Here is a 27,518-nt window from a genome sequence, read left to right on the forward strand (position 1 = left end):
CTGGCTCATGAAAACTTCAGGCCATAATAAATCTGCTAGTCTTTAAAGTGCCACAACAGGAAGCTGTTGTTTTTTGCTGCAGTAACTTAGTTACCCCTCTAAAATCAGGTCTGCGTCATGTATGTAAGCTAGAACTTGTATTTACTTGTAGTTACTAATGTAACTACCCACATCTGTAGTTGAGACACAAATGAGGGATTAACAAAGCGCACTAATCGCATTGAAGAGTCTGTATGATACCTCTCCCTGGTGTTATTGTTTGTTCCATTGTTCCACAGCAAGTAATAAAATGTGACATATATAAAGTATATTAGACAGGCAAAACAATCTGGTAGATTTCTGTTTCTTCTCAGAATTATAGAAAGAGGGTTTGACTTCAAAGATTTTTGGTAATAGGATAGTATGTACGCTCATGGATAACTCTACCACTGAAATCAAAATGTGCTTACCTTTGGCTAAATTATGCCCCATGTTTGTATGTAATGTTCATACACATGCTTAATATTCAAAAAGAGAGTTGACCTGATCCTGTAAGGGTGATCCACATGCAAAAATCAGCTTCTGCGGGTAGAGCACCCTTCGGGTTGCATACCTGGGGTGTGCATATCATATCCCTTATCTCATGTGTAGACAAATGCACACCACAGAATAGATTATCATACCATCATTCCCCTCCTCACCGCCCCCCCCCCCAAGGGTCAGCACTCTCTGCAATACTGCTGATGCCAGTTATCTGAGGCAGGGGAGATTCTTGCACACTGATAAGTATGCAGAGCTCATTCCTCTGCATGAGGATCTCTGGATCAGGACCAACCTTTAGTGGGGCATCTAGTCTACAAATATGAAAACCCTGCCTATCTTCCTAGTTTGTAAAATACTCATTTAGAGACTCACTAAAATGTCATGAACAGATTCAGGATCTGTGCCCACCACAGTTTCATATGAAATAACAGAAGAGTGCCTTTGGTCATGTACAGAGTGCCATCCCCTCACCATTAAGTAACCACAATCAGTTCTCACATAAATTAATCATTAGGGCAACAATTTCCATCATCCCCAACCAGCATGGCTGTTCGCCAGGTTGGGGAAGGTTGCATTAAGGGGAAGAGAAGAAGAAATTATTTCTATGCAAGATTCAGCCCCAGTTCCTATTATATTAGAATTTAAGTAATGAATAAAATTAAAACAGTTTTGAATTATGTTACACACTGTTACTATTATACCTGGATAATGCAAGAAACATTGAAAAGCAGCTGTTTTTTATTGCTGTGTGTGTGAGATACAAGGGGGGAAATGCATTGTGTGGTTTAGTTCTGCGAAATTCAAGTAATGCTGATTTGCAAATGGTCAGTGACTAAAAAATGTAGAAAAGATGCTGTAAGTCAATAGTCAATGGGCTTTGGCCATGGCCTCTATCTAGACTATGGCCATGGCCTCTGTCACTACACTTCATTCATGTTTCAGAGCTGTAAATGTCTGTCCATATACTCCTCCCTTATGAAGGGTGTAGTTTTGGGTATATTTGCTTTTGTCATCCTCCTTACATGTGTTTCTCACTCCCTACTTCCCTGAACAGTTAGAAATGTTAGGGGCAACTTTTTACAGGATACATTTCCTTGTATAGTGAGAGTACTGGAGAATTAAGCATGTATTTTTGCCATATATGTTTGTTTATAACTATACAAGTTGAGTGGAGATGGGGACAGGCGGGGGGGGGGGGCAGCTGCCATCCAAACAGTCTGTAAAGCAGCATTAGTTTCCCAGTAGTCATTTATCTTCCCCGCAAGCTACTTCTTCCCTACCAGCTGCAATACTCAGGCTTCTTTCTCTTTTCCTGACCCCACAAAGTTGTGACTAGCCCTCAAAAGCTACTAAGCGAGCAACTCCAGCTACTAAAGGTTATTTTGCATATCCAAAGAACTTGGATACATCCTAATTATGCTTGGTAAGTTTTAGTACTTGGAACATTCGTACTATCTGGAAAAAAATGTGCCACCCATACGGTGAAATATGGTACATTAATGGCTTCCCACACTGTGACAGCCATAGCATAGATCAGTTTAAAGCACCCTCCATGTGTGTGTTCATTGTCCTTTATTTATGTTTGTTTCTGAACAAAGATGAGAAAATATTACAGAGTTTTCTTCTCATGGGAAAAAGGAGGAAGCTTTATAAGTGCCTTTGCTATTTAAGGGGCAAAAATTACTACACACATTCCTTTGTTTATTCAACAGATAGCTTTGTATGTCAGTTACCACTGGATCATTAGGGAGATTTTCTTTAAAAATTCTGCTGTTTGAGTGGCTGGCTTTTTAAATGACATGGTTCTGAGCTGGCCTCACATAGAAAATAAATACAAAATATGCCTCAAAGATTTGCCCACCCAAAGGATAAAATATTATCTTCAAGTCCTGTTAAAGTGCATTGAACCATGAAAGTGTTATGAGCATATGATTTGTTCAGTAGAAAGGTACGTTTATGTAAATGTGTCTTAGCTGACTGGGCTGGATTAACATTTACGGTAGGTATGAGACAGCACAGGGTCCTGGACAAACTGAGCCTCTTTAATTACAAAGAAGAATTCATAAAGGGCTTCCTTTAAAGTAATCTTCATAGTCTAATAAAGTGCTTTCTCACTACATGATAGGGCAAGAGAGATATGTTCCCAGGTGTGGGGAAATATAATATATAGGCAACCGGCTCAGTAACAAACACTCACTAGAAAATGTTACCTGTATTGTGGCAAATTTGGGGTGTGGAATTGGCAGGGAAGAAGAAAGTTAGCTGCCTCTGTATGTATCTGAAGATGTGCAAAAGAGAGAGGGAATGACACATAAGTCACAGAGATGGAGAGCCTCTTTAAAGACCTTTGATTCAATGTTGTGTTTTATACATGACATTAAAAGGTCATCTAGACGTTTCTAGCAATTTCAGTCAGTGTTCTGCATATAAATGAACAGGACCTTTTGAAACCTGCCAGATGTGTAACTTAGGTCCAGATCTCACAAACAGGTAGTGCTTCTTTTCTCATCATGATTGTATATTTGGTGCACAACCACAAATCGGCTCTTTCCGTGGGGACTGCTGCAGCCAGTTCCTTAATCTCAGTTGCCAGTTTTTCCAGGCTTCCACAGATACAGATGTCACTGTCCTCATGGAAAGTGTTTCTGCTTGGTCATGTATCGAGCCATATAAGCACTGCTTGTTTATCTGAACAGCTCCCTAATTCCCTTCTAAACTTCCAAGACACTTTCAGGGCTAAGAGATCATAGTAATATGATTCTGAGTAGACTTATTGCAGCATTAGAATACAGTCTTTGTAACAAATCCTACCACAACCATTCACTTCAGTATAGGTGCTAAAACAAGTTACCTTTGTTCTATAATATCTTAATAACCTGGTTTTATAGCTGAAACATGCTCTGCTCTATATATTTACATCACAGTTTTCGCAATGAAGTTAAAATCTCGCTCAGGTAGACTGTGAAGTTAAACTCCAGAAGTTTAATCATTAGTAAAATATACCTCATGTAACATCTACTGTATTTTTGACAGATATGTGTTTTGGATTGTTCTTGAGTGGTGTTCTCATGCCATATTTAAATGTTTTTCTTACCTGTTTTGATTCTGTAAATAAAGCAGAAATTTAGAATGTTGTTGGTGAAATGTTTTATTAAATGTTTGCAGTATTGTTGTTAATCAACAGTGTACAAAACAGTTGTTTGTATATGATTCAGATGTACCTGGACATTGTTTACACCATTCATATCCATAAAATGTGAGTAGCAACACTGTTGTATCATTAACTTTCTCTAATGACTTGAATTTCAATAACGTGCACAAAATTTCATGGTCTGTACTGATCCTTTCTTGGCTGCGTTTTCGTTCTGTACATATGGTTCCAAGTAGGAAGGAATTCATAAGGTGATTTATTATGAATATTGTTTTATTTCTTTACAGATGACGCATATAGAAATTCAATAGATAGATGTATAGCGGGATTTCCCATTTTTTAAATGTATAGCTTAACAGGTCTCATTTTGATAAATGTTTTTTATTGTAAGACTAAGAAAAACAAGGTGGTGTAACAAATGGGAAATGCAATAGATGCCCTGATTATAGAGTGTAAAGAGTAGCGATTAAAACAAATTGCACCACATTTCTGGCCAACATATCTACCAAAATAATTAATCAAGGTAACTGAAGGTCAACAGGATAATAATTTACAGTTCTACCCAACCGGACACAGATTTCACAACTAACTTATGAAGATAATGGTTTTTATTTCCTTTTTAATTTACAAAGGTCTTGTTTCCAGTTTCCGTGCCTGCTTATTTGTTTGTTAAAATACGCCTGTTCTGTTGCACCATGCTTGCTCCCCTGCATGTCTGCTCTACCAATCTGAGCTTTGTTCTTTTCTACTTCTTGTGTCATTTGAAGTGGGAATGTTGGGGCACTGTGGTAGGTGAACAAAAATACCATGTCTTCTGGATCAAGATCATAGAGGATTGCAGTAAATTAACCCATATCATGGCCTACTTGTTTAACAGAAAGTCTGTATGCGTTTGCACTCCATTTTTATTGTTCAGGTTAGATCTCAGAAGTATTAAAAACAGATCTGATTTCTTCTTTCCAATTTCCTAAGTTTTGCCCCTGAGATGGCATGTAGAACAATTACAAGGCTAGTCTATCTATACACTTTACAGGGCCCATTACTGTTGAGGTAACATTATTTAAAGTCACATTTAACGATACTCGTGTTCTTTTAATTGCCTCTATCCCACAGCCCGAGAAAATGAATATCATACCTGGCACTGGAAACTGGCTGGTATACATACATCTCAAATGTTCTCTTTGCTCAGGAAAATTTCAGATGTGGGCTTCCTTGCTTCTGAAGTTGTTCCTCATCATCTTGCTTATAGCTATAATGTTCTACACCATTTCAACTGTTTCTACTGGCTTCTAGAAGGTCAACAGGATAATCATTTGGCAGGCACCACTGTGGTACCTGCTAACCCAACTGTTCGCTCAGTTGCTTCTTCCCAATTATGGCCAAGTAGATACTTTTAATACATTTAATAATTTCATTATTCGATTTATATTCCACCCTTTTTCCTCTTTCAAGGAACCCAAAGCAGCATACATGATCCTCCTCCTCTCCATTTTATCCTCATAACAACTCTGTGAGGTAGGTTAGGCTGAGAGTCAGTGACTAGTTCACTGTCACCCAGTGAGCTTTGTGGCCAAGTGGGGACTAAAACCCTGTTCTCCTCAGTCCAACACTTTAACCTCGACACCACACTGCATTGGACCCAATATGGATTGGGATGCTAATGTAGGAGGCTTTAACCCTTTGCCCCTTACTGTGGTCCTGGCCAGGATCATTCCACCCACCCACTCTGCTCACTCCTACAGGCAATTTGCATGGAAAAAAGACCTTTGGCTTCAGCTGAAAATTTCCCCCATGAAAATTACTGCTGTAGGGCCCCCAATCTGGTTCAGGACCATAGTGAGGGGCAAAGGGTTAAAAAAACCAAAACCATCCAGATCAAGTCCCCTGAGCTTACATTTGAGTAAGGAAAAGGACAGCCATTACAGCATATTGCATAAACAATTAGTTTGACCCTCAGTACCAATATGGAGAGCAGCATAAGGAAAAAGCTAGAAGTAGCCTAAATCATCTTCAACCTTTTCAGTCCCAGGACCCACCTGAAGCCCAAACATGCATTTGAGGACCCACTTCGTTATTCATTTTACCATAAATGTGTATGGTGGTTGTGTTGCTGTTGTGATCCAACTTAGGTCAGGCTATGACCCAGTAGGGGGCTCAATCCACCAGTTGAAGATCATGGTGTTGCCCACTCCTGCCACAGATCTTCCGAACCTCAAGTTATCCATCTCCTTACCAGGCAGAGGATGATCCTTGAGTAATTTAGATTGCTTTGCAATGTTGCTGTTACACAGAACAGCTATCAATAGATCCCTAAGGGTCTCCATTAACATAATGCATGACTTCTGCAATCATCTGGTTAGCGTTAAAGCTTACTATTTTTTTTGCTGCAGCCAGCTGAAGGGGATATATTTGTTTAAATTTAAATTTCTCTTTTCCAGTTTTGTGTATTCAACCATTTTCACAGGTGGAATCCATTCACATAATAATCTATAATAGTGGAGTCAAATCTTAGGGAAGAACCACACGGATTGATCAGTTTGCTCAGTGCCGGCTCCAGGTTTTGGAAGAAACCTTGGGCAAAAGACCCTCAATGTGTCCCCTCCCTCAGTGGGTCTACCAATAGCTGCTACTGCTCCTCTTTCTTTGCATTGCTACCACTTGCATGCTTGGCAGGCAGAGAGCCAGTGAGCAAGTAAGCCATGGCATCTACTGCTCCCCTCACTGTTGTCTGGGTCAGAGTGAGAGGCAGGTAAACAAGCAGATTGTAGCAGCGAAGAGGAAGAGCAAGTCCACGGGGCTCTTGTCAGTGGGCCCCTGCTGGGGTGTGGAGCCTCAGCAGGTACCCCACCATGCCTACCCTTAATGCCAGACCTGTGTTTGCTTCCTCCAGAATGACAGGACTTAGGTGTGGCCTTTGAAGGCCTTAGAACCAACCATCTGAAAACCATTTCTTTTAATAAAACCTTGTCCATTTCAATCTGCTGTGATAATCCCAAGCAAAAGTGGTGCTATTTAATCCCAAATGGCTAGCCCTTTCCCTCTCTTGTTTGTTAAAAGACTGAAACAGCACTGGCCAACGTAAAACTCCAGAGTTTTCATTATGTCGTGCCACTTTCCACATGGATCCTTTGCATCATTGTAGAAAGTCTCTGTGCTGGCTCTGGCTTAACATTAAATTCTCTACACAATATAGACGATCCATTTCATAACCAAGGGTACATATTGCAGATCCCATATGGATAAGCCATGCATTTCCCAGCAATCTCTCCGCATAATGGCTGATTATACACACACACACACACACATACATACATACATACATATATATATATATATATATATATATATATTCCTTAGTTATGCCTGGCCTAGTAATACTGAACAGGTAGTCAAACCTGGGTGTCCTATGTTCAAAACCAAGTATAATACCAGATTCCATGCATTTGTGTAATAGTAGCTTCTAGATCTATTCCCTTTTTCATTTCACATTAAATTTCAGTTTGATGCTACCCAAGGTTGCAATCCATATTGTGCAATCCATTTATTTGTTTCTCTTATATGCTACACTTCCCACATATTTATACAAGTCCCTGTCAAATATATGTTATTCAGGGTGCGTAAAGAGTGTTAAGCAGGCGAAAACATGCCTATCTTTGTAGTACATGCTTCAGTCCCCAAGTAAGGATTTTTAATCCACTCTAGAGATTGGAGGCATGTATGGGGGTGGGGGTGTAAGGGGATAATTCCAGTAAATTATGATAAGAAGTACTTAGCAAACAGGCGTTTGTTTCAGGATCAGATCACAAGGCCCACAAGGTATTGTCTGCTTGTTAGAAGGAAGGTATACAAGTCATTATATAACTTGCCAGCAACAGAAAAAGTCATGATCTTCTCTACCATTATATGCTGGGGAAGAGGTTAAAAAATAAATGTAACTTCAGGGCACTCTTATTTCTTTTTTGTTTATCTTCCCTAGGCTACAGAGGACAGAAAGGTGAAAGAGGTGAGCCTGGAATTGGCCTGCCAGGTGATCCTGGCCCACCTGGTCCTTCAGGTAAAAACATCAGTTCATAATTCTCTTGACAGAAGAACAGATCAGTTATAGAAAAGTAGAAAAAAATTAACACTCCTTGATCTCATCTGAGTTGCCCTTTAATGCACGACAAATACTTTTGGTCTGGTTTATTCTTGAATTAACAGTCTAGACATTAAGTACAATGCTAAATTAATGCTAAATTGTTGGTAGAAATGTATTAACTAATTGCAGATCATCATCATCATCATTATCATCACCATTATTATTATTATTATTATTTGCTTAGTCACTGGTATGCCAGGCCCACCTGGAGCTCCGGGAGGACCAGGTGCACAGGGCCCACCTGGAGCAACAGGAAGGTGCAACCCAGCAGAATGCCATTATCACGTCTCTCAGGCTCAGCCACGAACAACTGGGAAATGAACATTTTATCTGGATCTGTTTTGATTCCTGGCTTACCCTTTCCTCGCTCCTCCCTGCCCCCTACCTAACCACGAATTTAAGCTTTAAAATATTTGGTGCATTTTTGTCCATATACATGATATTGTGTATAGGCATTTTACGGAGCATCTCTATGGAACAATTCTTTTCCAGAGTTACGCCAATGCAGAGATGTTGTTTTCTTGAGTTCATTCCAGATGTTTATAATTGTAGGCTTCTTTCCTTTAGGAAAATGTGATTTTCTTGCATCATGATGGCCTGTTGACCTCTTAATGGTTTTTAACCTTATCACTTACAAAAGTAATAGGTACTAAACCACATTCTACAATGATGCAAACAGGTTTCCTATTTTTCGTCCTAAATTACCACAAAATACCATATTTAGCTTTTTCTCTAGGGTACCTTGGGGACTTGGAACTCTATACATAACTTCAAAAACTGGGCTTACAAGATTGTAACCAGGGTGTTTTATGAAGCTTTTATGAACGCTTGGGTAAACTGCCTAAGAACTCCAACAGGCAACTGAGATTTTCTTGTGCAGTGTTGCAGACTTTGCAAGAAGTTTATTAAATGTAGCCACTTTTCTTAAAGCATTTTTCCTGTGAAGCTAAAAAAAAAGGACCTTTTGAGCCTCTCTCCCATTTGTTGTGGCACAGGGGGAGATTGTTGTTAATGCAGACAGAGCATAGAATGTACACTGCAGCAGTGTACGTTTTACCCTCATATTGTAGACCAATTTCAGGAAAAGCCACTTTAAAGTGCAATCCTAGCATGTTTATTCAGAAAGACGTCTGATTGGTCTCAGTGGGCCTTACTCCCTAGGAAGTGTACTTGGGTTTGCATTGCACACCTCACATGTGAAGGAACCCTTAATGATCAGAGGCTAAGCTAGTTCTGGAAGCGAACTAGTTAGTGATGATAGCACATCCTTATTCAAAACAATGTTCTACTTTAGAATATATAGGTCTTATGTTTAGGATAATCATGACCATACATTAATCCAGCCTTCCTGATCCCAGGACACTCCAGTTGTGTTGGACTACAACTCCCATCACCCCAGCCAGCACTGCCAATGGCTTGCTGGCTGGGAATGGTGGGAGCTGCAGTCCAACACAACTGGAGGGCTCCATGGTGGGGAAAGCTGCATTAAGATAATGAGCCCCAGAGGTTTATGCTGTATCGTAATATGCCAAGCAAGGCCTCTATTTCAAGTAAAACTCTGACAAGCATATATTGAGGTGTAGGTAGTTTCAGACTGAGGCATGTGTCTTGATAGGTAGCAAATGGTCAGCACGTATTTCAAAAACGTCTCCCTTTGCTCCTCTCCTCTGTTAAAATCAGAAGATGAAGTTCAGACTCTAATAACAGTCAGACGTTAGCAACCCTGCTAGAGTAAGTTTCGAAGATCAAGAATGTTCACACACCATGCGATGCACACAATGGTTCTGTTTGGAAACTTCAGTGGCTGGGGCAGACTGAGATTTTGTTTCCCTTGAGGATGAAAGGATCATGCACAGTGAAGGGAAAGAGAACTGTTGGACAGGGAGACTGAATTCGTAAATGCAAAGTTCCTCCATCTAGGACTAACAAAAAGGAGCAATGGCTTAAAATAAAAATCCCTCCAAGGGACAATTGTCCTGTCCTCAGCTATGCCTGGATGGCAGCAGTAGTCAAAAGACAGCAGAAGTGATAGCAAAATGTGAATTTACCATAAATGACCATTCTCAGGGGTACCAGGGTGGGATAGTCTACATTTTGGGAAACTCCTCCTGGTTGGCACACTTAAGAAAAGGAAACATTAGGAGATTCCACTGGACACAGGGCATCTATGCTGACAATTAAAGACTTCTAAATAGAACAAACCAGAGGCTACTGGTTCATGCTTCTGTCTCTGATTTTCAGGTTCTCTCTCCTTTTCCTTTTTTTTTTTTTAAATAGAAGATCATCTGAGAATGGACATTTATGGTAAGGTTAAAATTCCCTTTTTCCAGTGGTTCCATGATGGGGCAGTCTATACTTTGGGGATGTAGAAAAACAGCTCATCCCCAGGGTCAGATTATATTCTGTCATGTACTAGACACAACCTTTTTGTAGGACACATTGACCAAAGGATGCATAAGTAAATGTATTGATGTGATTGTGCCCAACCTGTGGTATAAAGAGTTCTTCAGATCACTGCCCTTTACACTAATTCAATCAAAAGGCAGATCTTATGTGCTGTAGAAACTTCTGCACTTCTCAAGGAATGGATTGTAATGACTTTCAGAGTGAAATGACCCTGGGATGGGACTGGTAAATGAGACTAATGCAATCTCCTATCCAACTAGCCACTGTAGAAGTTCAAAACCCTGGAATTCAAAGAAGGTTGTCTGGCAGGTAGGATCAAGAGTCCTGGGGAAAAAAGAGAAGAACTGAGAGGGCTCTTCTAAAATGGAGAGGAGGAGGATAATGTAAGCCGCCTTGGGTTCCTTGCAAGAGGAAAAAAGGCGGGGTATAAATGCAATAAATAAATAAATAAATAACCTCCAAATAGTGCCAGTCTCCCTTTAAAAGAGAGCGATTTAGGCAGAGAGAAGGCAAGACCATCTCTGCAGGCTCATAGAACAAATTAACCTTGGAAAGAAATGTGGCATATCTGGGGGATGCATGAAAATAGCTTTTTCTCTGTTGAGTACCAGGATGACAACTAAGGCTGACATCTAGCACTTTATTTGTGATGAGCCCTTACTTATTTTTAAACTCAGTATCAATTGAACCAATTCAGTTCTTGGAGTCACACTTTACCTGTCATACCATCTACCATGTTAGATGTGCAGTCAAATGAGCCCTTGAAGATATTTGCTCCCATAATGTTGCCCAAATAGATGTGGGGACAGAATTGGCACCAATTGGATAAGAAACCAATAGTAACACTCAGAAAGCAGTGGAGGAGACATTTGATCACTCCAGTCATTCTGTAGCTGATCTTAAAGTTGCCACACTACAGCAAAAGAGTGTCAAGGAAGACTCCAACATAAAGCCACTGTGGAATTTGGTCTCAGCAGCTAAGCAGACTCTAGAATGCAATTGTCCATCTTTAGGTGTTTATTTGCACAATTGGTCTTGCTATCTCTATTTAGTGGCCAGTGGCCACTAGCCGGGAGTGAGTTGTACCCATGCCCAGTGGATCCTGTCTTCCTTTAACTGGATTCTGTATTAATGTGTGCTCTGTATGATATACATAGCATACTCTGTACTGTGTACAGTATACAGAGTATTCTGTTGTATATTATACACCTATACTGCTTGTACCATTTGAACTTTTGGCCTCACTTCGTGTTTAAAAACCCATTTTTCTTCTCTATGGGTAAAATCCAATGTAAGTCGTACTTAGAGCGGACCCACTGAAATCAATGGGACTTAAATTACTCATGACTAACATAAATCTTATTTATTTAAATGGGTCTACTCTAAGTAGGACTTATGTTGGATTTTACCCCATGTATTCAGAGTATGGGCATCTCTACACCAGCCTAAAATCCCACATTTAAAACAGGGCTTTCTGCCTCTGTTTTAAATGCAGGATTATGACAGACTCCCTTTACACATGCTTCCTTCCCTCCCTTGTCCCTCTCATCTGAGTCTTCCATATGTTTCATTATATAGCCGCTAGATGGTGTTGTGGTCTAGCTCCTCTTATTTTGGGTTTTCCTCTTTTCACAGAGGGAACTCAAGCAGAACTCAAATGTAGTAATTTGATAGCTCATTATCTCCAATCTTTTAAAAAATGGAGTAAAGGTGCAGGAGACGCCCTGGAGGTTCATGACGTCATCAATGACCCACAAACTTCAGTGAGTAACCAGTCACAACGGCAGGAAAAAAGCTTCATGTGAAGAAGCCTTATATATACCTACTGACTCAGATGACCACTTCATACATCTGATGAAGTGGGCTGTGGCCCACAAAAGCTTATGTCGTGATAAATGCGTTAGACTTTAGGATACCATGAGTCGTTTTGTTGATAAAGTGAGAAATAACCCAGAGTCAGGGTTGCTGTGTGTATGTATATGTATGCACAGTCTCACTTGTGAGGGAACACATTCTGCAGTCCCAAGGTCTTGGTGCACAATCTGGGCTTTCTCTGTGATCTTCCTCAGCATAGTGGTTGCCATAGCAGCCACATTTTTTTTTAAAAAAAGTCTCATTGCTCACTTACACTCCATAGCAAGATTATGAAAAAAATGCACCTGTGCATGACTATTTGATTGTGGCCCTGACCCACAATTGTCAAGGGACTGTCATCAGAGTCTGGACTTCACAAGAGACAGAAAGTAGATATGTAGAAGCTTGGGGCATGATCCATTCTTCTTTGTCACCCTTCCCAACCTGGTGCCCTCCAGATGTGTTGGACTACAATTTCCATAATTCTCAGCCAACCTATGCTAGACCCAAGAGAGTTGTAGTCCAGCACATCTGGAGGGCACCAGGTTGGGGAAGACTGTTCTAAGTGCACAGCTGGGAATCGCCTAAGGGCTTTCCTCCCTTATTGTGCTGACATCAGCCAGACATAAGCACTTGGCAATGGACCCATCCGTTTGCTGCTTTTTGAGACTCACGTGTACCTCCCACAGGTGGGGCCGGTCTGCTTGCTTGCTTTTTAGAGCCGCATACGTGTCCCATTCTGACGCTGAGCTGGATGCACCTGCACACGGGCCGTTAAGAACAGAAGTGTCTGACACGGGAGTATGGATTGGCGCGACATTTTTACATACATGTTTTCTGATTTTTATTTTTTTAAAAATGAGACTTGGAGAGGAAGATTACACTCCTATACCCACTTACATGGGAGTGAGTTCCACTGGACTCAGTTCAACTTGCTTCTGAGTAGACATGCAAATGATTGAGCTGTAAGGCAGCTGAAGTGTAGGAGGTGTCCTAACAATGGTTTAATTCCTTGAAAATGACATTTGCTCTGGACTGAGCTTCAGTAAGCCTCTCTTTTGAAATAATTCAGCTGTGCCAGTGCACTGTTTTGCTGAAGTAAGTGGATTTATCCAAGTCGGGACATTAGCCCCATATGTTTTCAGTATAGTTGGATGTACTGCTGGACAGATATAATGTCAGGCAGGGGTGTGTTTTTTTCCTTATATTTAAGTTGTCAAACTTGTCTTGTTTGAACTTCTTCAGTGATTCCAAACTTAACTGAAAATGTTCTCAATATTTTTTACTTTAGAATTTATTTTAGACTTTTTATAAGAATAATAAAAAGTGCTGTGTTTTAATTAGATTCTGTAGAAATGTTCCAATTTGGAAAGCTATACAGAGCAGCTAGGGTGATGTATCATTTGGTGCTGTGTGTATATTTTGGGCTTTAGCTAGTTGAACTAAAAGTTTGATGAGATACCTGGCATTATTCTATAGAGGTTAATTTACTTGAATTTGTCAGAAAGTAAAGAAATTATATATTTTGGGGTAAAATATTTTAAATTCACATTGCTTATATTTTTGTTTGCTTGTGACTACATTTCTTTTGAAAGTCTTAATGGATGAAAAAGATCAATTCGAATTATTTTTCCTGGGTTGGATCCAGGGAAGGACTAATGGAAGGAATTCCTGGCAGCGGTGCTGTTCCTTGACTAGCAGAAGTCATTGGGCGACCTTGTGCAAGAGATTGTACAGTGCCTTGTGCAAGCACATTTCTTGAAATGAGATTGTGCAACACCCTACACTAGCCCATACCTTGAGACATTTTGTAAGACCTTGTACAAGCGATTGTGCAACACCCTTGTGCAGATGGAAGCACACCCAGATTTCTGTTTTTTTTAAGGGAAAGCTTTAAAGATGAGAACAAGAAGGATTCATTTGTGCATTTGAAATTGTGCATTTTGCTCTTCTACTGTCTTCACACAATTTTTTAAGATGTGGAGCATGTAGTATATCTAAATGCGATAAATTGGGACTAACTCTGTAGATATGCTATTTTATCCGAGGCCACACAATGTCATGAAACATGGACTCAGTTTTGTTCTTTTTATCTTACTTGTGCCAAAGGACACACAGTTGCAACTTCTGTTTGCCATTTTAAGTTACTCGTTTTTCTAGTCCTCTTCTGATTATTTTCTTTCTCCATCAATTTTATACATGAAATGCCAGCAAACTTATATTGAAAATGTGTATATAGATCAAAAATACAAGATGAGATTTCTCTCTTCTGAAACTATTAAGTTAGAGTGAAATGCACAATCAGTAACCAAAACAGAATGGAACACAGGATGCTTCCAGACAGACAGCTCCTAGCACTACCAATCAAAAAATGTTGTGCAGCTATTTCCATCACTTCCTCCTTAATGGATTTTTTTTCTGGAAAGCAAAAGGATGGAAGAACTGGTGGGGAAACATGGGAGGGTCACAAGTGGAAGATGACAATCTCCCCTCCCCCTCACTAAAATTCTGAAAGGGAGGCTGGGTGATTGCTCGATGAGAGCCTCCTCAGGAAGCACCTACATCCAGCCTAACCCTGCAAATAGGATCCATGCACAGTAACATGTTTCTACTTGCCAGTCTTCCCAATTGGGCATGAAACAGGTTCTTGCAGCTGAGAGACACCTTGTGTGGTATCCCCCCCCCCATGCAAACATTAGCATGGGCGTTGGCTCTGTTGTGATGGAGGGGAGAGTCCAGGTCCAAGTATCCTCTTTTCCTCTCCTCTTCCAGCAGTTAATCATTTGTTTCCAGGAGAGGAGACATTACTGTTTCTCAAGAATATATCTGGATCAGGAGTAATGAGTGCAGTCCTGAAGGCATTACTGCAGGCAATACTTCAGTGGTATGGATTTCCCCCATGCTACCTTGCATGTATTATGTGTCATAGAGGACATGCTATGCACGCAAACGTTTCTCTCTATGTACCCATTATTTTCTACCCCTTACTCAATGACTACAATATAATACATAGTTATATGAAAAATCTGACAGCTCCAGTCCCATGTCAGCCAATAGAGGGGGAAGGAGCTCCCAGAACCAACCTAATCTTGTCCTCTTGAATCAGGTGCATGGCTGCAATCCAGAAAGCTGTTGCACATAGTAAATGGGTCACTGGTGAAAATTGATTTCAAGGAGGGGGTGGTTCTAGAAGTCCCATAGGGCTGTATTCAACCCTTGCACAAGCAGAAGTCCACTTGCACAATGAGGCTTTCCCTTGAATAACATTGGCTTTCCCTGTCACCTCCTCCCTGCTGCAGCCCCATGCGTGCACCCTAAATCTGCTCTGGCAGGTCCCAACCCGCTGGAACAGATTTGGGGTGGGCGGCTGCAGGCAGGAGAAGGAAATCCATTCTGCCAGCAGTCCCGTCTCACTCACGGCACTATAGGATTCAACCCATAATGTTTTGCTTTTACTCGAAGTACATTGACAAATATGGGTGAAATGCTTTGCCTTATTCCATAATGATTTGTCTCTCATCTGTTCATTTTTGTTCCTATTTTTAGTGTTGGCCATGACCCAGGTTTGGTAGCGTTGGTTAGTGCATGGCCTTGTACAATTTTTCTGCACGCACAACTTTTTCTCTAGAAAACCTTTGATGGTAGAATATGTTAGAGAAGCTACTATAAAGTATTCCAATTTAGCGGTTTAATAATAGTTTTAGAATACAATGAGATGTGGTTCTTATATTCCTTGAACCAACTTATTTACAAGTCTCACTGTCACAAAATTACTAAGCTTACTTCGAAATTTTCTTAAATGAACATTGTGCATTGAATTATTTAGGTTTGTCTAAGAAAAATAATAAAGCTACTGTAGGGTAGTTAATGTAACATCTTGCAAAGCTCTTCAGGGTCTGTGCTATACCTCCTTAAGTCCACTTGGTAGCATGAAGCACATTTTTGTTTGTGCAAATAATTTAATAGGTATTGAATTCAACAAATGTATATAAGGCAGGAAACTGCACTATCTAGAAATTAATCTTATACCAAGTTTCCATTTTTGTCCTTAAGTTTAATATATTTATCTTGCCTTTTTTGTTTTAAAATGTACAGTTTATTTTATATTTTGTAAACATAGGGAACAATTCAAGCAAAGTTTTATATATTTAAAGTCTCACTGTTTTCTGCAGATATTTTAGCACATGCTTAATTAAGATTCCCATTGGAATCAATGGGACTTGACAGCGCTTAACTTTGGTTGGGTCATTCTCATTGTGTTATTTTTTTCTTCAAGAATAACTGTGACATAGACACAATTTATATACTATAGCTTGTACATAATGTAGCTTACAGGTAGAGTGACAGGGCACCATCTAGATCCTCCCATGCAAGCAATTCTGTGCATAGGAATTTTCTTGAGCCCTTTTTCCTCACATTGTGCCACATTTCTGTATGGGAGCAGTAAGTCTATTTCATTATTGCAAAAATGAAAATGTTTTGTAAATGATGTGGAAGCTGTAGCCTATTTATCTTTGATATTAACATTTTAATATCAATATTTTTGTACAAAAACATGTATTTGGTTTCAGGGTTAATTTAAGCCTGAGCATAGCCAGTTTTCCCCCTTGTTTTAAATCTTCCTTTGCATTTTATTATTGCATGCAAATATGTTTTCTGGGTAAGCAAAAGCTAGCTTTCAACACATCTGATAACCATTAACAGAACTTCAGGTCATTATCGTTGCAATTTTTCAGATTAGTTGAAAAAGCCTTTGAATGAAATCTATGTTGCAAGGAAAGATGTTATATACAGACCAAATAGGTGTACACAATTTACAAGAGCCAACTTGAATGCCACAGTCTTAATGGGGTAAAGTGTGCTATTGATTCTAATGGTCTTAGAGCACAATCCAATACATGTCTACATAGAAGTAAGTGCCACTGAGTTCAATGGGACTTACTCCCAGGAAAGTGGGTATAGGATCGCGCCACTAAGCACACTTACTTGTGTTGGATGGTGACCGAGGTTTGTTGTTGTTTGATTTCTTATACAAGTAAATGCATTTAAGTTATTTACTTATTTTTTCTTAGTAAATATTCTGTCATCTCATTTCTTTGCAAAAATTGATAGTATATTTTATTATTGCCTTTCATTTCTGAATAGCATTTCTCTATCACTAGTCTTCACAAATCTTGTCTATAAGATTCCGTTTTCTTCTTGTCCAGAAATGGGAAGTTCAATTATTTGCACATGCTAAGCAGATTATTATCTACTTGGTTTCTTTGGTCTTAAATTAATTTTGAATTGAACCCAGTATCAAGTATGTTTCTTGAGTATCTAAAACTGTAAACATGTGGTTATGCTTTTCTTTAAAGCCACATTAGAAATTTGCAGATTTTTCAGAATTTTAACAAGTTCTGTTTCAAGCAGGTTTGATGGAATTTGCATGTTCTTCCTTGTACATTTGTTTTATGTTGCTAGATTTGGTAAAACAGTTTTCATTCTCTTGTCAGATTATTTTATTGTTGGTTTATATGCTATTGCTATGGTTAAAATAAAAGTTAATTGATGGAAGAATTACTTTAGGGTTGCTTTCCTTTCTATTTACATCTTAATCCTAAACACAACAAGGAAATAACACCTGCAAGCAATTGTGCCTAGGAGTGTCATCTAAGCATTCTGCCCCATGGACTATTACTGTTAAATTAACTGTTTATGGTCCCTTCCTTTTAAGGTAAGTAGCAACTTATGATAGTCAGCACAACAGAAGCATTTTAATGAAACCGCCCTGTATACAGAACATGCATATAAATGCTTATTTACTTAAACCAACTTCACCTATGAATAATGAGTCACAGGACATGAACATATTGGGACATATTTCCAAACAGTTGCACTCCTAGCAACTATAAATGGTCTCTGAAATCATTAAGGTATTTTTTGCAGATACAGTAAAGAGAGAACGAGGAGAAACCAAACTGGTCATACACTTCCAGAGATGCACTCTGCAATACCTGCATGGAACATCTTCACCATTTGGTGCTGAAGTGTACTACTTGTAGCTTTAGATAGCTAGTAGGCTGGTTCAGATGTAATGTTATACCTACATTCCCCAACCATGGGCCCTCCAATTGTTTTGGACTACAACTCCCAGAATTCCTGACCATTAGCTATATGGGCTGGGGCTGATTGGAATTAAAGTCCAAACATATGGAGGGCACCAGGTTAGGGAAGACTGTGTAATACCATAGTTTATCAGTACAAGAATTAACTTGGCCTCCCCCTGGAACTGAGCACTCCCCTTCCAGCACCATAGTTTATGAGGTTGGCTTATTTTCACTAACCATAATTATGCTTGCTAAGATTTAGCATGTCAGATGACTTGCTAAACTAATTAATCTAAAATGGAAGCAGAAGCTTCGAATCTCCTCAAGGGGAAAATGCAAGCTCTGGAAGGCTAGGGTTGTTCCTGTAAGACTAAAACATGGATTAGCATTACGTCCAAGAACAGCTAATGTGACATAGTAGTTAGAGTGTTGGACTTAAGACTGGAGAGACTACGTTCAAATCTCTGCTTAGCCACAAAGTGCACCTTGCACCAGTCACTTCTCTGCCTAACCTCCCTCACAGAATACAGGGGTGGGTTTTTTGGAAGAAGGGTGGGATAAAATGCAATAAAAATAGTGAAATATGGGAGCTATGGCATTAGACCAGAAGGTTCCTTCCAAAGATGATATCCATGAAGCTGTATACAGTATATTCAGAGACACATCCTGGAAAATAAAACAGCCACTGGCATCATAGCCTTCAAGACCATTATTGAATTGGGCGGCATTTGCTGCAGCTAAGTAAACGAAACACATACAAGCCTTTATTTTCAGAAAGTCACAAATACTGGCTGCTAAGAGAAATGGAGAAAAATAGGGGACCAAGTTCTGGATTTTTCTGGTAGCAACTACATTAAAGCTGCTCCCCCCAAATAAGTTTTCTTTCTCTGAACAATACTACGGGCAACATGAAATCAGATCAAAAAAATGTTTATTGCTTTCAGCCAATGGCCATTGCAACTTTCCAGAGAATAAAAATAAATTTCAGAGATACAACTCCAAGATGAAAAGCTGAAATCTAAAATGTGAAATAATACATGGCATATTAGCCAGATATTCCAATGAATTTGTCAGATTAAAACATCACCAGGGCCGTTGACCGCTGAGGTGGAAATAACTTTTGCACAAATTCTTTATCGAACCATAAAGAGAAACACTATGGACCACCTAAGTATCAACATCAGATAATGATAATTAACTTTTCTAGAAGAGAACTCAATTGTAAATAGGCTAAAATGGCAACCAAGACATTTAGAATGCAGCTCAGCCTATACAGGGTGAATAGCATGCCATGCTGGAGATCTTTGAATAGGGAAGCTCCACAGATTTCCCAGGTCAAAAGAATCCAGTTGTAGCTGCCATCAATCATGGTGGTTAGCAGGTTTGAAAGTGAACAGCTGTAAAGAGCTGCCTGAGTTTGTGGAAAGCAAGAGTAGTCAAATAGGGGGTTCTCTTATGATCATTTTTATATTTCCTATATTTATATTTCCTATACCAGCTGGGAAAAATGAATTGAAAGTCACTTGCTTATCAAATGGGTTGTTTTGAACAAAAAGCCAGTCTCAGAGTTTAATACCAGTTTGGGAACGAACCGGGAGAACTGCTGCAATACAGTCGAGTCAAAGTAACTTGGAAGGCCCATGTGGAAATAATAAAGTGTACACGGTTTCCAGAACTGTAGGTGCTATATTAAGAGCAACATAGAGAAGGGGGAAGTGATGATGATTAAAAGAAGGGCACTTTTATTTTTGTCTTGCAAGATGATAGTTCAAAGAATATATGTAATGAATTAAACAAATTTACACAGTGGACTAATTCATACAATGCATTTTGTTTCATTGGGATATGAAACTATAACCAAAAATATAGTGGGATCTTTTGGAGAAGGAAGTTTAGCAAAGCTCCTTGTTTTAGTTTTATTTACCATTCATACAAAGGAATGCAAAGGGTTAAAAAATGTTATTTATTTTGACTTTTATACAACCAGAGATATGACTTAAGATCTTTTAAAATAAATAAACTCAGTTATAAATCTTAGCTGTTCCCAAAGATTAAAATTCCCTTACCAGTGGCTTTTTGACCTCTTCGTTTGATTTCAGACAGATGGACACATGGTAGAGCTGGTGATGGGGTCACATTAAATAGAATTCAGTGCATGCTGGAACTGAAAATTAAAACCCCTATACGTAAAGGTTATTTTATGTGATATATTACTGGTAACCTGGCATGTTGTTATGTGGCAGCTATGTCTATACATTTGAAATCACAGTGACAGGCAACTGTGGGATGAGTTTGGTTGGCTAACTTCCAGCACCTGTGTGTGTGGGGGGGGGGGGCATGTAAACAGTCATAACTTATTTTACAAATGTATGGGACAATACAACTAAATTATGCCATTGATGCTGCAATACAGCACAATAGGGACAGGGGAAAGGGTTACGAATAGTATTTGGGATAAAGTCTTTTACAGAATTCGACAGCTGCCTTTTGCCATGATAGGAAAGAAAAGCCATCTGGTATCACTTTGTAAGCACCATTTTAAAAAAAATATTGGCTGCCCTGTACTGTTTGTGCAAGTTGGAGAATGGGACAACCAGTGCATTTTAGGTCTGTCAAGCCTTCGATAAGATTCTCTGTGTTTTTACAGTATGCTTCTCCTCTGCTGTTTCCTCTCCGTTGTCAGATGCTAACTTTCGCACTTTTCATGGCCCTTTCACATTGTCAGCCCGCAGTCCAGCTTGCACAGTACAGGCTGATGGCTCACAATAGCCAGTAGGGCCCGGCGGCCCAGGAGGACCTGGAACACCAGGCTGACCAGCTTCTCCAGGTGGGCCTCGATCGCCATCTCGCCCATTAGTGCCATAGCTAGGCTTGCCTGGTTCTCCTGGAAAGATAAACACAGTACATGGATCATGTGAGTTCAGCATGTGGGCTCACCACTCTTCGGAGCAGCGCATTGAATGGGCTTGATCTTGCATTCAAGTTTTCTTTCCTCTACCGTCGGCATGAAAGCCCGCAATCATCATGCGCGTAGGGAGCTGCCTTCCACCAGGTCAGACTATCAGTCCACTGAACCCAATGTGCAGTAGCTAGTGTTGGTCCTACATAGAGAAGGCCCACTGAAATGAATGAGACTTATGTTAGTCACAGCTAACGTCCCATTCATTTCAAATATTTTACGCACAGAAATGCACAGTGATGCAGTCTTTAGAAGTTACAGTTGAACTGACTTTTCATATGGCAAGTTATTTGTACTATAATAAGCACTAGAGGGCACTTGTGCTGCATCTGTCAGTAAGGACTCGGGCAGCACTTCATACTGGCACAGTAATAAGCTGAATTTTAAAGTGCTGTGCAGCCAAAATCAGATTTAAAGCACGTGCAAATCCTCACACATGTCACACATTCTGGTGTTAAGTGGGAAATCCACCTGCTATTTTTTATTTACTCATTGTGTGCTTGATCCTGACCTCATGAAATTTTGCCATGCCATGCAATGATGACAGCATTACTTCCTTTGAACATGATTCTAATAACTTTCTTTCATGGCTTCTTGAGTTGCAAGCTGGCTGTTATTAATAAGTAAACCCACACAGTTTTGAAGATGTAAACTAAAAACCACAGGGACCAAAGAACGTTTAGATAAATGCATGAGACTACTAGTTATAATCTGGAAAGGGAGTTGGCTGTCTTAAGAGATATATACTGCCTCTAGCTTACACCAAAAGAGAAAGGTGAAACAAGCTGGGGAGATTGTACATTCAAAAAATGTAACATGTAAAACTGGAAGTTTTCTATTCCTGAAACATTCCCTTCCTAGCAAGCACCTGTATTTCCAGGATTGTTCTTAAATATAGTTTTTCATGCACAACTGCATAAGCACGTATTGGATGTCCCAGAAGCAATATTCAGTATTTACCTGGGAGTCCTATAGTTCCTGGTAAGCCTTTGGGTCCTCGACCTGGGAGTCCTCTCTCCCCCTTTTCACCTGTTTCACCTAAAATGGATCCATGAAGCATTATTTATTTTATTTTGCATTTAAAACATTTACATACTGCCTTTCATTGTATTTAGGATTTCAGGGCACTGTACAACCAGCTGTACAGTTAAAAATCCTTAAAACAACTAAAAGTACAACAAGTTCAGATGTTTGACTAAATCAAAACGTTTTTGCCTGGCTCTGAAAAGTCTGCAGTGCGCATGCCAGGAGAACCTTTTTAGGTGCCACTGCTGAGAAAGCCCTTTCTTTGTTGTTAAATAGGGTACCTCCGATCAAGGAGGCAGCCAGAGAAAGGCTTCAGCAAAAGATCTTAAAGCACAGGCAAACATATACGAAGAGGTGCTCCTTCAGTTATCTAACCCTCAAGCAATTTAGGGTGGGTACCAACAGCTTGAACTGGGCCGAAGCCGGTGAAGTGATGTTTAAATTGGTGTGATATGCATAAATGTGGCCATACCAGTCAAACCTCTGCACCAATTGAAGCTTCTATGCTGTCTTAAAGGGCAGCCCTACAAATAATACACTCCAACAATCCAGCCAGGAGGTTACCGACGCATGAATTATCATGGCCAGGTGATCCCTGCTCAGAAAACCAGAGCTGGTGAAAGGTGCACCGAGCCAATGAGGCCATCTGGGACTCTTGTGACAAGGCTAGAAGTACCTCCAGACCGTGCACCTGATTTTTCCAAGGAAGTGCAACCCCATTCAAACCAGGCTGAACACCAATCATCCGTACCCTGGATCCATTGGCCCACAGTGCCACCATCATATCAGGATTCAATTTCAGTTTGATTAGCCCTCATCCAGCCCATTACCACATCCAGGCACCAGTTCAGCAGTCTGTGTAAAGAAAAGTTCTGTAGCCAGACTCATTGAAAATCAGTTGGCACAACCAATGATCTACACCTCCAGCAATAACAGAGGAGTTCAACTCAGTACATATCTCCTTAAAGGAGAAGTCACACTGCCAATGTCCTCCATGGGTAAACTGGCAGCTACCTCCATGATCACAGGTGTACTTTCCCCAGAGTTACAGACATGTACAGCCCAGTTCACAAGAACGTTTCTCTCAAGCAGTTACTTATCCTCATGCTCAGATGGACAGGCATACTTGTACAGATTATCCCAAGATATAAGAATAATTTAAACTTATGTAGGGCTATCCTACAATCCCAGGAGTTTGTCTTTCTATAGCTAGCTTTCCCTTTTCATTAATCTCTCCCCCTCTTCCTTTACTTTCTACATCACATCACTGCACAAAGTGGGCAATATGTCCTTCATGGCAGTAAGTAAATATGGATTGTTAGTACTGCTCACTTTCTGAAGCATAAAATATTCTTTGAATATTATCGGGAATACGTAGCTAAGTAGTAATAGATGAATTGGGCTTGATCTGTAACAGCTGATTTTACAGATCACTTGCACTATGCAATGCTGACAAGCCAGAGAAGGCATGTTCAATTAGCCATACCGGAGCATTTTTGTCTAGCTTTGGGGCACATTTGTCATCTTCGTAGGAAATGAAATTGAAGCCACTATGCTACTCTTCTTCCTCCCCCCTCCCCAATTCCCAGGGTGGGATTTGTCCTAATTGGACCTGGGCACATTCCCTGAGGCAGTTGCCTTGATTTCCTACCTCTGTTAGGATTTCCTTCCTCATAGGCTGATTTGCGAAATTGACGGTTATGCTGCTGTAACACCAACACAATATAGGCATAATTCTTGGTATGCCACATCGTAACACAGGAAGGTCAAACCTCTTTCAGCCCAAGGGCAGAATTCCATTTTGGAGAAGCTCTCAGGGGCCACATTCCAGTGGTGGGTGGGGCAGGGCCCAAACACCAAAAATACCAGCATTGTCTTCAGCTCAAAGCTCTCACTGCCGATAACCCGACCACAGGAGAGGCATTTCAACCTTTTAGAATGAGGAAAAAACTGCAGAACATCTGGAAAACCAGCCAACAATTGTTAGTTGGGGGGAAAGGGCCATGGCCATCTGGGAAACCCCAGGGGTCGGATTGGGACCCCGGTCCCAAGGTTCTGCACCCCTGTTCTAGTGTGTGCTGGCTCTGGAAGCCTTAAATTCTGACTGTTACATAATTCCTCACTGATTCCTGCCTGTTGTAGTTCTGAGGCATGGGCTCAAGACTGCATTTTCCCTTTGCACAAGCTAAATAGCTGCTGCTATCACACCATCCTTTTTCATGCTGCACACTCACTCATCGTTTGGCTGCATTTGGATGTAGTGTATTTTCAGGTGCTGATTACTGTGCGCAGAGTAATTATCTTGTTAGGTTGTCAGACAGCAGGTTATTTTCGTCTAAGCTTTGTGAATCTTCACTTCCTTTGTACCCCTTCAGTCACCGCTTCTCTTAAGAGCACGAGAGCCAATTCACACGATTACTGTGGTCCAACAGATCTATGTTCATGTTGAGCCAGGAGGCCGAACTATTCATTCCAGATCCAGATATCACTGTCTTGCATGTCACTGTTCCTGCCAGTTTAGAAAAAGCTTACAGTAACATGCTGAACTGTACTTGGTGCAATACAAAGCTGGATCTAGAAGACTCCCAAGCTGCGAACCTGCTCTTGGGCGGGGTGGGGGGGAGTAGTGCAGCCTTGTCCAAAACAGGTTGACTACCAATTCCCTGGACTTAAGAACCATCTACCCACAAGTGCCTCCATCTTGTCAGGTTTCAATTTCAGCATGTTGGGCCTCATCCAGCCCATTATCTTATCCAGGCATCAGCTCAGCACCTTTACAGCCTCACCTGACTCAGGTGACACAGGAAATAGGGCTGATTATCATACTGATGACAGCTCACTCCAAATCCCCAGATGACCTCAGCAGTTTCATACAGATGTGACAAAGCACGGGAGGAATCAGATAGAACACCCTGCGGGACCCCATAAAGTAAGTGCCACAGTCAAGCAGAACCCCCACTCCCATGCTACCTTCTGGAACCAACTGTGCTGGTAGGAGCGGAACCACCGGTATCACCATGCCTCCCATCCCCAACTCACAGAATAGGTCCAGAAGGATATCATGGTCAATGGTAACAGAAGCCACTGAGACATCAAGCAGAATGAACAGGGTTGCAGTCTTCATTTCTCTCCCAGCAGAGGTCATCCATCAGGGTGACCAAGGCTGCACTGAAATGGAGCTAGGTAATCCGTTCCATCCAAGAGTGCCTGCAGTTGAACTGCTACCACACACTTGTCCAAAACCAGGATCTGAGTGGCTGGCTGATAGTTACTACAATCTTCCAGGTCTAGAGAGGATTTCTTAAAGAGTAGTCATACCACTGCATCCTTCAAGGCAGCAGGGACCACTTCCTACTGCAATCAGCATTAATCACTTCCTTGACCTACCCAGTCAATTCTCCCTGGCTTGATGTCATTAGCCAAGTCCGGCAAGGATCAAGAACGCAGGCAGTCAGCCAAAACCCTCCAAGCACCTTATCTACATCCTCAGGCTGCATCAGCTGAAACTGATACCATATAGCCAGACTCAATAGAGCACTGGATAGCTCCATAGGACCTGCTCCAGCAATGGCATCAAGGTCAGTGAGAATATGAGTGATTTTATCCACAGTGGCTTGCAAAATTGTTACAGCAGCCCCCCCAGGGGTTCTAACATATTTCTTCCAGGGTCTACTTGTAACAAACACTTTACCACTTGGAAACGCTCTGCTGGACAACTACCCAAGGGTGCAATGGTGGCAGAGAAATAACATCTCTGTGCTGCCATCACTGCCAGCAGAACCCCAGGCCTGTCTCTCTGGCTCATCTCCAGGTACTGTATACACTTAACCAATAACAAGGGGCACAAGTAAGCTTTCTGCCTGCACTTGCAGTGGGCAAAGGTACAGTCTCCACATATGAAAATAAGCCCTGAGAGAGAGTGGACCCAGGTGTGCAGACCACCTGCACTAACAAAGAAGCCCCAGGGACTGTTTGTGCTCAAAAAACATGCCCAAAGCTGTCAGTGGGAGCCTTCTATGACACCCTAGCAAGGCATTCAGCCCCATGAGAACCAACCAGCCAGGAGTCACAATTTGCTTGTGACTGACCTGTAGAGGGTCTGGCCTGAACAAGGTTGTGGTGTGAAGGAAAGGTGGGTTGGGAGGGACTGTCCTCAGTAGTCTCTAAAGCCAATACCAGGATGGGGGTGGGGGAGGAGTAACTACAGTGGCAAATGCAGGCCTCCTTAATTCTGCAGCAGCTAGTGCTTGGTTGAGCAGAACTTAACTGTCTAGTCAGCTCCTTTCCTTTTCTCCTTCTTTGCTCCATAAGCAAAGGAGCCCATTGAGGGACTTAGAGATTTTCCTCCCCTGGAGGCATTCTCACTCCTAATGGCAGGGCCCCTGTATGGACTAGTGAGTGAATATGTTCTTGTGTTATCTCACTGGAATGCATAAACGTCAGGTGCTGCACAATTTTCAACTTTACCACAGACCATGGTTCTGGGTGGTTTGTTAACCACCTCAACCACCCACCCTTGCTGGGTTCGGACGCCAGTAATTATGTACATCAGGCAGCATGCGACCAGTACACGCAGGGTAGTTAACAAGCCTCCATGGCTTATTAACCACTCTGCGATGGTGTGAACCAGGTCAATATGTTGATTGAGCAACTGGACAAATTAGTCAAATAGCCTGCTTCTAAGTAAAGATGTATTTCTATATGTTGGGGGTTATTATTACACACACATACACACGCACATCCTTCATCATCATCATCATTGTAGTGTCAAAAATACACATGAAGGCTGCAATCTCAAGTGCCACAGGATAAGCATGTCTCCCTTTCTGAGGACAGAGAGAGAGGCGCACCCTCAAAGAAGGAGTTCTGCCATCCAACATCAGTGCCCTAACCTCAGAGAGGACAAAAGTCTTGGATCCACAGGAACCAAAGTCCTCCTGTTCTCCCATCACACTCCAAACTGGCAGCAAAACCATGCCAGCTCTGGAGATGGCATGGTTAATTTCCCTTCCTTTGGAAATCAAATGTTGGGCAGTAGGAGGGGGAAAAGGCAGCTCAAGGAGGAAAAGGGTAAAAACCCACTTCGCCTCTCCCCAGCAAGCACACCTTCCACCCTGCCAATGAAAGCCCAGCAGGCCATAGGATAAAGTTGTGTGTCCATTTCCCATAGTCCCTCACCATGCCCCATAGCTCTGCTGTTGCTTTACAACAGGAAAAAATAAAGCTGCCCAAAGCAGCTGGCTGTCTAGCTATGGCCAAAGCAGTGTAGATGATTAGAAGAAGGAGGAAAGTTTTCACATCATGGTGCCATGAAGCACTTCAAGTCCATTAAGTATGAGATCTTGTTGCAAATCAAACAATAAAATACGGCCT

The 27,518-nt window shown here is 41.1% G+C and overlaps 2 protein-coding genes across 2 annotated transcripts in view; one reads left to right on the top strand and one right to left on the bottom strand.

Annotated features, from left to right (window-relative positions):
- Window positions 1-8,132, top strand: part of COL19A1 (collagen type XIX alpha 1 chain) — a 305,569-nt gene extending 297,437 nt beyond the window's left edge. Inside the window, exons 47-48 of the mRNA XM_084831091.1 lie at window positions 7,650-7,727; window positions 7,996-8,132. Coding sequence (XP_084687217.1) covers window positions 7,650-7,727; window positions 7,996-8,132 — 215 coding nt within the window. The remainder of the gene's footprint in view (window positions 1-7,649; window positions 7,728-7,995) is intronic.
- An 11,748-nt stretch (window positions 8,133-19,880) lies between these two features.
- COL9A1 (collagen type IX alpha 1 chain) overlaps window positions 19,881-27,518 on the bottom strand; it is a 116,733-nt gene continuing 109,095 nt past the window's right edge. Inside the window, exons 37-38 of the mRNA XM_084813598.1 lie at window positions 22,080-22,157; window positions 19,881-21,044 (exon numbers count right to left, since the gene is read on the bottom strand). Of these exons, the coding sequence (XP_084669724.1) occupies window positions 20,863-21,044; window positions 22,080-22,157 (260 nt within the window). The 3' untranslated portion in view covers window positions 19,881-20,862. The remainder of the gene's footprint in view (window positions 21,045-22,079; window positions 22,158-27,518) is intronic.

This window comes from Heloderma suspectum, chromosome 1, assembly GCF_057233095.1.
Source record: "Heloderma suspectum isolate Gila_16-S chromosome 1, 16-S_ref, whole genome shotgun sequence".
Classification (NCBI taxonomy): domain Eukaryota; kingdom Metazoa; phylum Chordata; class Lepidosauria; order Squamata; family Helodermatidae; genus Heloderma; species Heloderma suspectum.